Raw genomic sequence first — 13830 nt, 5'->3', positions numbered from 1 at the left:
CTGTATTATACAGGTATCTGCACCCAGCTCCCCCCTGAAAGGTGCCAAATGTGACGTCGGAGGTGGGGAGGGTTTCTGAAAAGCGGAGGTTCCATTTTTGTGTGAACCTCCGCTTTAACAAGTGCTCCAGTCCCTGCTCCAGAGAAACACCCCTATAACAGGATATTTCCACCTCCATGCTTTACTGTAGGAATGGTGTTATTTTGATGGTGAGTTGTATTGGATTTCCACCAGACATGTCGTTTGATGTTGAGGCCAAATAAAAATTTTGTCTCATTTGACCAGAACACCTTTTTCCATGTGGCCTCAGAATCTTCAAGGTGCATCTTGGCAAAGCTTAATCATGACTGCATGTGGCCTTTCTTGAGGAATAGCTTTTTTCTTGTAACCCTCCCATACAAGCCACATTTGTGGAGAATTTGTGATATTGTTGTCACATACATACAATGACCACTATGTCATAAATTCCTGCAACTGCTTCATAGTTGCTGCAGGCCTCCTGGCTCTTTCATCCAGTTTGAAGTGACGTTCTGATCCAGGGAGGGTCCCCGTTGTACCAAATGACCTTCCACTTCTTAATAATAGACTTCACTGTGCTTCTAGGCATTGATAAAGCCTTTGAATTTTTTTTTTGCATCCATCTCCTGCCCAAAATTTTATCCCAGAGATATTCTGACAGTGCACTGCCATCCATATAGTTAATGGTTTGCACTACCAGGGACTGAAATGCTCCAGGAAAGCTCTTTTCATGCTGAGCTAATCAACATGACCACAGCTAAAAGTCAAATGGCTTTGTGTGCCATTAAGAAGGTGATTAGCTAAACCTGATCCGGGTAATTTTTAGGAGGGGAGGATCCTGATTCCAACTCAATGATTCTGTTTTTGATTTTTCTTTTCTTTTGACATGTTGGTGTTATATCTTTCACTTGCATGTTATACGTTGCACTGAGTAAATACAGATTTCAATGGGCAGAAGTGGTGAAGGAGCGGTATACACACCGCTCCTTCACTGCTCTGAAGATGCTACTAGAAGGATGTTTTTTTACCGTCCTGCTAGCGCACCACCCGAGGGCTTTCACACTGGAGACAGCAGTGGTTGCTTCAGGTCGGTTTGTCAGCACTATTTTTAGCGCAATAGCACGTGCAAAACGACCCAGTGCGAAAGGGGTCTTAGGGTACATGAACCACAGATGAATTGGTGTGAATTTAATGCTAAGAAAGATTGTGTGAATGCTTCCTTAGCTTTGCAAAGAAGGTGAAGCTTCAATTATTCAGTGTCTGTCTTCATTTCAGGCTGCAAAGCAACAAAATGTGACTTTTAAAGGGGAGGTGGGTGGTGATGTTTTTCTATACCCACTGTATATATTAGAAAATGTATCAATCCTGATGTACTGACTGCCCATCTCATTTCTTGAGGCCCTAAAATGCCAGGCCGTACAAATATCCCCCAAATAACCCATTTTTGGAAAGTATACAGTCCAAGGTCTTTAGTAAGAGGCATGGTGAGTGTGTTTGAAGCTGGAATTTTTGTCAAAACATTTTTGACAACGAAGAAATAAAATGTTTTTTTTTAACAAACTTGCCATTTTAACAAGTTATTTCTCACACACGGCATACGCATACCTAGAATTACACCCCAAAACACATTCTGCTATGCCTCCTGAGTATGGGGATACCACATTTGTGAGACTCTCACAGCATACATGCATAGAGGGGCCCAAAATCCAAGGGTTTTCAAAAAGCAGTTATGCATCAAATTTCCTAACTACTTAACACATTTTTTTTCCACAAGTTTTTGGAAAATGCAAGAAAGAAAATGAAAATATATATTTTTATTTTTTGACAACACAAAGTTGTCAATTAATGAGCTATTTCTAACACACATCATAGGCATACTTAGAATTACACCCTCTGCTACTCTTCCTAAGTATGATATGCGTGAGACCTTTTCACAGCCTAGCCATATAGAGAGAAAATCCAAGCAAAAATGACACACCTAATTTCCTGACTACCTATCACAGTAGAAACACCCACAAAGTTACCATTTTGGAGAGAAAACACCCCAGAGTATTTTTTTAAAGGCATGGTGAGTGTTCGGAAGACTTCATTTTATTGCTACAAGTTTATGGAAAATGGAGAAAGAAAATGACAATTGATTATTTTATTTTTTTATTTACACAAAGTTGGCAATTTAAGATATTTCTCACACGCAGTATGGGAATACTTAGAATAAAACCCCAAGACCTTTAGCTGCAGAGGCAGTGGGCCAGGGGTATACACATGCTGCAGTCACAATGCCTTGGTTCGTGGCCTTGGCAGGACTTATAGGTCCTTACTTATTATAAGGGGATTGCTAGAAAATTTATTTTTCTAAAAATAAATAAATATACCATATTTTCCGCACCATAAGACACACTTTTTCCCCCCAGAAATATAGACACACATCTGAAGCCCCTGTGAGCAGTGGGCGATCTCCCGGCTGGGCATGCCATTGTTGCTGAGACAAAAGAGCATTCAGCCACCAGGGCTGCTCTGTCTTCTGTCAAGAGGATGGAATGACATGAGATCAGGCTGCATTTATGTGCAATGGTCAGGCTGCATGTATGGCAATGGTCAGGCTGCATTTCATGGGCACTGGTAAATATTTTAGGACAAAATTTGGTTCAGAATATTTTTTTTCTTGTTTTCCTCCTCTAAAACCTAGGTGCGTTTTATTGTCAGGTATGTCTTATGGAGCGAAAAATACGGTAAAAGGCACACCCTGGTGATCTTTGATCTCTTCCATGTTGTTCAGGTAGATCTCCACCTCTCAAAAGGTTGTCTACCCCTGCTGTAGTAGCATCAGCTACATAACGTATGCAGTGCTGTATTCCACAGAAGTATGGGTGTCTTCCCCATTTGTGGATGGAACACATTCAAGTCAGGCTGAATACTTCTAAACCATTCAAAAGCTGCCTTGTACTTTTATCAATGAATACAAAGCTTTGTCTGATTGGCTGAGGTGGGGATTGTGACTTCATCTACCTACTACTATAGCTTGACCCATCAGAGGAAGCCTTGTATTCATTGATAAAAATACAAGTCTTCTCCTGAATGGCTGAGAAGCATTCAGGCCGATTTGATTTTGTTCCAACAGCATACAAAAAGTTGCCCTTTCTACTGCAGAACACAGCACCGCTTACTGTATGTAGGGGATGCTACTACAGTATGATACAGCGCTCCCAGCAGTCACATGCCATACTAATGGAAATAGTTTGTTTGGGCCAACTTGGTACAGTGAACTAATAAAGTGATCAGCAACATAGAATTCAGCTTTAAACAAGTGGCTGTAAGCCCTTGCATATACCCAGTGCAGTGACTAGCCTCAGGCGATACAAAGAGACTAAATCCTCCTATTTAAGTTGTTCCTGTTTATTTGCAGCCCTCTCTCCTCTACAGCCTCCTAAAGCACACATATTGCACAGCATTTCTGAACTTCAGGGGGCAGGGGACAAGAATGTGATGGCACACACTGTGCAGCATAGAGCAAGGAGCTAAGTGTAATTTGAGACCTGGGGGGTTAAAGGAAAGAAATTGCATAGTGCATGGCTCAATTGAACAGTGGGAAAAATAAAAGCTTTGTCATTTACCAGTTGAGTAACCAGGGGATGGGGACTATACCACGGTAAGAGGGTAGTGCCTAAAGCAGATCTTACAGCAAAATAGGTCCATATATTTATTAAACCTCTGCATTGCTATGAAAAAATGATGCATTTCACTTTGAAAACATCTGGAGAAGAAAACTACAAAATATGCTTACCTTACAACCAAGCTTCCACATGTAAGGTGAGGTTGACATCATAGGCTTTTAAAGTGAGGAACACTAAGGATCCTAAAGTTTCTAAAAGTGTATGAGCATCTTCTCACACTATTTTAGATCCTCAGCATTTCCAGGTTCAAAATGGAAGGCCTTTGACATCACCTTCACTTACTGTAGGAACCATGGAAAAAGCTAAGAAACACATTAAGTATATTTTTTAGGTTTCCTCCTCTTTTTTTTATGTGGAATGTGGTATTTCCCTATGATGGGACGGGGCAAAGGTGGCATAACAAGGAAGTTGACCTTGTATTTTAAAGTAAAGTAAAGTCTACTATCTCACTCACAAAGAAGTCAAGGTCCTATATATAGGATTTGTATCAAGGTCAGGGATCCAGGATCTTCCGCAGGCACAAGGAACGGATTTAAAGAAATACCGTATTTATCTGCGTATAACACGCGCCGGCGTATAACACGCACCCCAAGTTTAGGAGGGAATTTTAAGGAAAAAAACTTTTAGGATGGAAATTTAAGGAAAAAAAACTTACATTTAAATGCCTATCAATGCAGCCTTATCAGTGTCCATCTGAAGCCTTGTCAGTGTCATTTGCAGCCTTGTCATGCAGCCTGCCCATCATTGCAGCGTTGTCATTGCAGCCTGTCCGTCATTGCAGCCTTGTCATTGCAGCCTTGTCCCCTCAGTTTTTGTTTTTAAAAATGGCGCAGCCGAGATGTCCTTCGTATCTCGGCGGCGCCCGGAAGTTCTTGGCGGCTTTCGGCCGCCTCAGCCGTACTCGGAGGCTTTTGGCCACTCTCGCCACTTCTCTGCGGTTTTCGGCCGCCTCGGCCGTACTCGGAGGCTTTCGGCCCCTCTCGCCGCTTCTCGGCGGTTTTCGGCCACCTCGGCCGTACTCGGAGGCTTTCGGCCGCTCTCGAAAACCTCGAGAAGGGCCGAAGGCGACCGAAAGCCGCGAGAAGGGCCGAAGGCGGCTTAAAGCCTCCCAGAGCCCAAAAGTCGCAAGGGAATCGCGGCGGATCGGCGTATAACACACACCCGCGATTTTCCCCTGATTTTAAGGGGAAAAAAGTGCATGTTATACGCCGATAAATACAGTAATATAGAAGAAGAAGTAATACAAATACAAGCTGGTGGACTAGATAGATTCACATTATTAATAGACCCCGGCACCAACTTAAAAAATGGCAGTTAAAAGCATAAGAAAGTATTTAAAATACTCTCTTGCCGTGTTTTTCCATTTTACTACTTCTGGTAGAATATTCCCATAACACAATGCATAGCCTTCTCCTCTTCTGAGAATGTCAAACTGTCAAACTACGGGGTGGGGGGGAGTACTATAGGGCCCCACTGTAATCACATTGAAAAGGTGGCTCCTAGCAGGAGTCTCAAGGATTTTCGATATCTACACAGGGAAGCCTATACAAGTAAATAACTGCTTTAAATAAGGTTAAAAAAATTTAATAAATGCACCTATATTAAAAAAAAGAACACATTTGCATGTATTATTTTTTTTACTTGAATGTACAAGCATTGCAAATGCAATTTGGATATCACAGGTGCTATGCTAGGCTCCTACAGACTATTCCTCCCACCACAGATCTGTACCAAACAATGGCATTTCAGTTATGGAGCTGAAGGATGTATCAATGGATGAGGAGTGTGGTGACATCACCTCACTGAAAACTACCGTGATGATAGATTGGACTAGTCTGACAGATCCACTGACACGGCTGTGTGGGCGGAGACACACTGAATTTAAAATTAAACAGGACTCTGTGAGGAGAAGCAGCCTGTGATATGGGTAAGTTGAAGAAAGTGGGGGAATTTTAGGGGTCGATCAATTACTGTAATGTGAAAAAAGGGTAGACTTAGCTCTTGCACTCGGGGGGGAAACAAAAATCCTCCCTTGCAGGGGGAACTTTCCCCCCACACTGCAAGGTTTTAAAGTATATGTGAACTCTCATAAAACAACCTATTCAGTTTAGAATTAATGAGTGATCACATAATCTCTGTTCTCAGCTGCATAAAGGAAAAGAGAGGTGGGGGTGGAGAAACAGCAACACACATCTCCCCAGTGAATGGTTGTGCAGGGAGGCATGTCAGCATAAGTCTATTAATTGGAGGACAGGCAGGCTGTTCTCCCAGCACAGTTACACTACTGAACACACCAAGAAGAATATGCCCTCGTGCCTAGCGTGGTCAGTTTGAAAAAGGAAAGCAGGGAGGACTGATAGGATCACCAGGTATTTCACACATAAGAAGCAATACAAAAGAGAACAGGATACTTTTTAACACAAATGCATGGTACAACAGGCACATATCAGAAATATGAAATGCTGTGGTAACATTTTTTAAATGCATATTTATGTCTAGAGAAAACGCACTTTTTTTTTAGCTGATACCTGGCGCCTTTTAGACTGTAAGACCAGTGGCGGCAGCCTCTTCTTCCCTATGCTCTGGCAGTCGTTTGCCCTCTGATATCATTAATTACAGTACATAGCCCAAAGCCTTGTATAGAATGTGAGGACAAGTAGGTGAAAATTAGAAGGAGAGGAGAAGAAGAGAAGAGGAGAAGAAGAGAAGAGAAGAAGAAAGAAGAGGAGAAGAGAAGAAAGAAGAGGAGAAGAGGAAAAGAAAAAAGAGCAGAACAAAGAAGAAAAGGAGGATGGAGGAGGGTAACACCGTATTACTCTGGGGAGGTGATCAGGATTTTTTTACATATTATGATTGCTTATAACCGCGTTAATCACAGTTATAAGCAACTAATTTTTTTCTGAATGAAAATCAATCATTCAGTGTGTACTGCTGTGATTTGCCACAGCTAATCACATGGTACAGATAGACTGTCATTGGCCTTGCCTGTGATCAGAGTGACCAATCACAGAGATCAACAAAATAATACACAATGGGTGTTATTTACTAAAACTGGAGAGTGCAAAATCTCGTGCAACTCTGCACAGAAACCAATCAACTTCCAGGTTTTATTGCCAAAGTTTAATTGAACAAGCTCAAGTTAGAAGCTGATTGGCTACCATGCACAGCTGCACCTGATTCTGAGTGCAACAGTAAATCTACCTCACTGAATGGCTATAAATGGAAGCCATCTATTAAAGTGGTTGTAAACCCTAACACCCAGTGAAGTGAATAGCCTCAGATGATGCAAATACTCCTACATAAGTTTTACTTGTATATCTGCTGTCTAACCCTTTCTATACCCTTTGAAATGTGCAGATCGTGTAAAAAATCTTTCTTCCTCTTTCAACACTTACACTGTGTGAGAGCTGATTGGAGGAAAGGGACAAACACCCCCCTACCCACAGAGGAACAAAGGAACATGCAAAGCTGTATTCGGAATAGACTAGCTCCCTGCTAAACTCCCTCCCGACACAAATTCTCAGCTACTGTTATCTCGTGTCCGAGAACTTCTCATGCCGCGTACACACGGTCGGAGAATCAGTCGGAATGCGTCTTATCGGACCGTGTCGTCAGATAATCCGACTGTGTGTGGTATGCATCGGACTGATTCCGTCCGAATCTCCGTCAGACCCAATTTTCCAACATGTTGGAAATATTTCCCGACCAACTGGGCCGGTCGGACGTAATCCGACCATGTGTAGAGAATTTTGATCGGACCAAGTGCCACGCATGCTCAGATCAAATTCCTACATCAAAGCTATTGGCTACTAGCCTGAATCTAGTCCCATCATAAAAAAATTACGTCATCACGTTCTTAAAGATCGGATTTTTCAACAACTTAGTCCGACCGTGTGTATGCAACAGTTTCGGACAAAATCCGTCAGACTAAATCTGACAGACAAAATCCGACGGATTTGGTTGGCAGAATCTCCGACCGTGTGTACAGGGGCTCAGAAGTGACTCATGCTGTAACAGAGGAACAAAGCATCAGAGAGAAACGACACTTAGAACTTTGGATAAACACTACAGATATATGCGCTTAGACCAAATTTCATGAATGGGCTTTACAATCACTTTAACCACTTTATCCCTTTCAATATAGGGCACTTTTACCCTCTTCCTGCCCAGGCCAATATTCAGCTTTCAGCGATGTTGCAATTTGAATGACAATTGTGCAGTCATATGACACTGTACCCACATGGTGCATTTCATCTTTTTCTCCCCACAAATAGAGCTTTCTTTTGGTGGTATTTGATCACCACTGGCTTGTTTATTTTTTGCAGTACAATTTAAAAAAGATCAACATTTTTGAAGAAAGAAAATGTCTTTGTTTCTGCTCTAAAAATTTGTACGCAAGTATTCTCCTTCACTGATGGGCACTGATAGGCAGCACGGATATGCAGCACTAATGGACACTGATAGGCATTACTGATGGGCACTGACTGGCATCCTTTATGGGCACAGGCGGGCACCTGATTAGCATCACATATGAGTACAGGTGGGCATCACTGGTGGGGCACTGATGGGCATCACTGGCGGGCATTGCTGATGGGTCTGCACTGATAATCAATGCCCTGATTATCAGCGTGTCAGGAGAGCCGCTGATTGGATCTCCTCTACCCAAGCCTTGACAGCACAAATGGAGGAAAGCTTATTAACGACACTTCCTGGTTACCATGTGATCAGCTGTGATTGGACACAGCTGATTACGTGGTAAAGAGCCTACGTCAGAGGCTCTTTACCTAGATCAGAGATGCGGTGTGTCGGCTCGACACACAGCACTACCAATCGCCTTACTGTGCGCCCCCGTGGGCGTGCACGAGTGGCTTATCCTGCTGGACGTTTATAACCCCGTCAGGATAACAGAACCACCCCATGGCTGTCATTCTGCATACAGTGGGCGGGAAGTGATTAAGCGCTGCACAAACTGTGGTGCTATAAAAATCCCGTAGAATATTTAAATCCTGTATAATATTGTGTACAATTGTCATGGTCAATTGTGATTGGTAACAGTGATCACATGGTACCAGCAGCAGCCCGGTACACCAATCCGTCATCCGCTGCATCTGGTGGAGGCACAATCCTAGAAGCATGTGTTTGACCTCCACTCAGGATGGGAGAGCTCCCGCTAGGCTGTCATTTTACAATAAGCTGGACGGGAAGCAATAAAGTGAATAGTATGGGAAGATTGTTGCAGAAATGCACGGTCAGGCTCTCATTACTATAGGGGAACATTCGCACCACAACGGATGCGCGCAGGGCCGGTGCTACTACTTGGCAAACTAGACAGCTGCCTAGGGTGCCCCACCACTAGTGTTCCTACTCTTTTCAACAAGCAACTAAGTCTCAGCATCAGCAGGCAGCAGTCGCTCTGTTCGCACATAGTGACAGAAGCGCAGCGGACTGTTTCTGTGTCCCGACTCCCGAATGAATGGAAGCAAGCAAACATTCATTGATGGGCACTGGTGAGGCTGCATTTAATGGGCGCTGGTGAGGCTGCATTTAATAGGCACTGGTGAAGCTGCATTTAATGGGCACTGGTGAAGCTGCATTTAATGGGCGCTGGTAAGGCTGCATTTGATGGGCACTGGTGAGGCTGCTTTGATGGGCGCTGGTGAGGCTGCATTTGATGGGCGCTGGTGAGGCTTCATTTAATGGGCACTGGTGAGGTTGCACTTGATGGGTGCTGGTGGGGCTGCATTTAATGGGCGCTGGTGAGGCTGCATTTGATGGGCGCTAGTGAGGCTGCATTTGATGGCCGCTGGTGAGGCTGAATTTAATTGGCGCTGGTGAGGCTGAATTTAATGAACGCTGGTGAAGCTGCATTTGATGGGTGCTGGTGAGGCTACATTTGATGGGCGCTGGTGAGGCTGTAATGATGGGTGCTGGTGAGACTGCATTTGAGGGGCGCAGGTGAGGGTGCATTTGATGGGCGCTGGTGAGGCTGCATTAAATGGGCGCTGGTGAGGCTGTATTGATGGGCGCTGGTGAGGCTGTATTGATGGGCGCTAGTGAAGCTACATTTATTGGATGCTGGTGAGGCTACATTTGATGGGTGCTGGTGAGGCTACATTTGATGAGCGCTGGTGAGGCTACATTTGATGGGTGCTGGTGAGGCTACATTTGATGGGCGCTGTTGAGGCTGGATTTGATGGGCACCGGTAAAGCTATATTTGATGAGCACTGGTAAGGCTAAATTTGATGGGCGCTGGTAAGGCTACATTTGATGAGCGCTGGTAAGGCTACATTAAATGGGCGCTTCATTAAAAAGGTTGGGTATGCATGGGCAGGGAAAAGGGGGTGGAGTCCGTTGTGGAGCCCGGGGGGGGCAGGGGGGGCAAAATTAGGTTTTGCCTAGGGTGTCAAAAATCCTTGCACCAGCCCTGGCACGTGTGTTGCTTTTTTATAATGCCTTGGTGTACATTTTAGATGCCATGCATTGGTCTGTTTGCGTTGCATTTATGCACATTTGAACACGTTGTATTTTGCGGGGAAAAAATAGCGCATGACTTTTTTTTTTTTCAGCGCTGGACAAATGCAATGTGTGAACTGAATTCATAGGGAAGTATTATTTTTTTGGTTGTGAATATGCTAACAGACGCCCCTGATGTGAATACACTACATTAGGAAATGCAATGTTTATGGCATATTAATAAAGGTTGTATAGGATTTCCAGCAATCAGGTCCCCAGGTAATAAATGTCAGCGCTCTCCCCTGGAATAGTCACTGTGACACTGCTAACCTTCCCATGGATTGGCATAGCAACCTAATAGAGATCCATAGGAAGCAACCCTAGGACAAGGCTGCTTCTCCAGTGCCCACCCTCTGCCAGCTGTGTCCATGGAACACACCCTCCTCTCAGGCACCACAGCCCGTCCATGCACACCACCTAATGAGGGGAGAAGAAAAGAAGGAAGAAAAGGGTCACCTACCTCCTTCTTCACCGTCTTCAGGAGCCTCTGCCTGGTCTCTGCCTCTGTGGAAGACATGACACGTTTTATTGCAGCCATTGGAAGGGGTACAAGGAGAAGGTAGTGCTGAGGAGGGGGGAGCTCACCTGTGCCCGTTGCCATGTTTGCAGTTCCTCGCCTCCCGTCCTCTGCAGACTCGGCGGCTCTGGTAAAGCACAGCTGCTCCGGCGGGTGCACGCGGCTTCCTCCAATCAGGCACCCCGGCTTCCCTGTAGACGTGCACGCGCCTTGCTGCTTCCTCACTAGATGGGCTCTGGTTTCCACTATGACAACCCAAGGATATGTAAATGCTTGCATCTAATATTTATTTTATTGGGCTATGAAAGGCACAGTTCCATAACATTTAAGAAAATAATAATAATAATAATAATAATAATAAATAAATAATTTTGAGCTTGTCTAATATGTACAGAGAGGTATAGGCTGATAAAAGCAGGTGGACAATGATGAGAAGGGGATAATACTGGAAACTCTCCATAGAGGTCATATTCCGGGATTGAAAAATGAGGATGTTTTATGGCCCACGTACACGCAATCAGAAGCAAAGCGATCGTACAATAATCTGACACCGATTTTGAGAGCCGATCACAACAGTTCATCTGATATTATACGATGGGACAAACATAAACATTTTTTGTATACTCTTTTGTTTAAAGCGGTGGTAAACCACAGGAAAAAAAAAACCTGCAAAAAAATGGCATAATGTGATAGTATATATTGCATACTAGCACAATATTAAAGGGATTGTAAAGGGAATTTTTATTTTTTTTTTTAAATAGCAAGCATGTTATACTTACCTCCACTGTGCAGCTCGTTTTACACAGAGTGGCCCTGAACCTGGTCTTCTGGGGTCGCTCGGCGGCTGTCTCGGCTTCCTCCCGCAGGTACTTCTCACGTTCATGCGAGCTCCCTCGGATGGTGATACAGTGATAGCTATACAGTGAGCTATAGCCTCTCACTGTATCACTCAGCCCCGCCTCTCGGCGCGCCGCGTCATTGGATGTGATTGAGAGCAGCGCGAGCCAATGGCTGCTCTGCTTTCAATCCATCCACTCTAGCCAATCAACGGCCAGGATGAGCAGCAAAGAGGATGTCGGAGACGAGCGCTGGACTTTCGATGGGTCAGGTAAGTAAAACAGGGGGGGCTGGGGGGGCCGGCACCGTCAGATGTTTTTTCACCTTAATGCATAGAATACATTAAGGTGAAAAAATGTTTACCTTTACAACCCCTTTAAATACCCCACACACACACAGCAGCACCCAGTCACCACTGAGGGGGCTGACATGTTCTCTCTGAGTTTCTTCCAGGTTCGCAGGGCTCCGGCGCTGTGAGTGGCCAGAGCCGCAATGACATCACTCCCGCGCATATTCCGGCAAGAAGCTCTGAAGTTCCGGCACAATATGCCGGATCTTCAGGCCTGATTCAAGCCTATGCATTTTTAGTGCTTTTTGCATTTTGCATTTTTCAATACACGTTTTTGATCTATTGATGTCTATGCAACCAAAAACCTGAAAAAAGTCCCTGGCCCTGTCCATAAAATCCACAGATGTGAAGGTGACCCATAGGAAACCATGTTAAATGGACTGTAGTGTGTTTCTGCAAACAAAATGCATAGGTGTGAACTAGGCCTTAGAAGATATTCATTTTACCTACAGGTAAGCCTTATGCCATGTACACACGACCACACTTTCTGGCAGAAAAGGTCAGACGGACTTTCGACGGAGTTAGGACGGACTTCTGAACGAACGGACTTGCCCACACACAAACGGACTAAAGTTCTTTTGAAAGTCCGTTAGTTTTGAACGTGATGACATACAACGGGACTAGAAAAGGAAGTTAGCCAGTAGTCAATAGCTGCCCTTGCATCATATTTTGTCCATCGGACCAGCATACAGACTAATGGTTTTCCCGATAGGAATTGAGTCCGTCGGACAGATTTGAAACATGTTCTATTTCTAGGTCCGTCTGATTTTTTTAAAGAAAAACGATCGGATTAGCCCACACACAATCGTACTATCCAACGGAATGATTCCGTCGGACATAGTCTGCCGGAAAGTCCAGTCGTGTGTACGCAGCATTAGGATGGACTCACACCTATGCAGTTTTAGTCCTTTTTGCATTTTGCAGATTTGCACTACAGTCCATCTAACATGGTTTCCTATGGAACACGTTCTGTAGTGCAAATCTGGAGAATGTATAAAGCACTAAAACTGCATAGGTGTGAATCCAGCCTTATTATAGGCTTGCCTGTAGGTAAAAAACACAAAGCAGGGCATACAACTGCTTTAGGCTGGGTTCACACTGGAGCGGCTACGAGAACCGGATGTGATTCGCATCGCACTGCAGTGCAAATTACATCCGATCTCTGTGCGATGCGAGTTCAGCCATACAGATAGTATGGCTGAATTCGCATCGCACCCGCCGCAAACTCGCACAGGACCCTTTTTTTGGTCCGCAGCAGAATCGGATCGCATGGGTGTTCACACCATGCGATCCGATTCCTGTCCGAGTTTGCAGATCGCACTGCGATATGCGAACTCATCTGGAGGTGTCATTAAGGTTTCACTGACACTCCCAGCAGTCCGCATAGGGCAGTGTGAACTGCCGGCGGGAGGCATGCGATGCGGGAACCCGCCGCAAATTTGCGGCGTTCCCGCATCGCTTCAGTGTGAACCCAGCCTTAAGTACGGAATTCTGGTTTGACAATAAAATATATATATGATTGCAATGTACACAGTATCAGTAAATGGAATACATATCTAAATAATGAACAGTATAATTTAAATGTCACAGATAATAAATAAACAAATAAAAATAACATATAAAATAAAACGTATAAAATCAGAAAATTGTATCAGACCAGATCATACTATTTTTGTTTAATCAGTATATTTGTCATTAAAAAATACAATATAAATACACTAGTACACAATACTCTTCATTTTCGATATGAGACTAGCATGCAAAAAAAAAAGAAAATGGGTGATCATTCGTCCGATAATCTCATTGTGTGTACCAGGCATTAGGCAGGGCTCCTGCACATGTGCGTACAATACACTGCATTAACCAGTTCCCGACTGGCTCATGCAGATATACTGTGGCAGAAGGGCTCTCCTGGGCGAAATCC

At 44.2% G+C, this 13830-nt stretch overlaps 1 protein-coding gene across 2 annotated transcripts in view; it reads right to left on the bottom strand.

Annotated features, from left to right (window-relative positions):
- Positions 1-10906, bottom strand: part of SGSM1 (small G protein signaling modulator 1) — a 364300-nt gene extending 353394 nt beyond the window's left edge. Inside the window, exons 1-2 of one of the 2 annotated variants that reach the window (XM_077461348.1) lie at positions 10789-10906; positions 10664-10707 (exon numbers count right to left, since the gene is read on the bottom strand). In XM_077461348.1, coding sequence (XP_077317474.1) covers positions 10664-10707; positions 10789-10804 — 60 coding nt within the window. In that variant the 5' untranslated portion in view covers positions 10805-10906. The remainder of the gene's footprint in view (positions 1-10663; positions 10708-10788) is intronic. The other variant, XM_077461349.1, reaches the window with a different exon arrangement.
- Between the last annotated feature and the right edge of the window lie 2924 nt (positions 10907-13830).

This window comes from Lithobates pipiens, unplaced genomic scaffold (assembly GCF_037356315.1).
Source record: "Lithobates pipiens isolate NorthernLeopardFrog02 unplaced genomic scaffold, aLitPip1_a1.2 Scaffold_3, whole genome shotgun sequence".
In the NCBI taxonomy this organism is placed as follows: Eukaryota; Metazoa; Chordata; class Amphibia; order Anura; family Ranidae; genus Lithobates; species Lithobates pipiens.
This window is presented reverse-complemented; position numbering and strand designations above follow the sequence as displayed.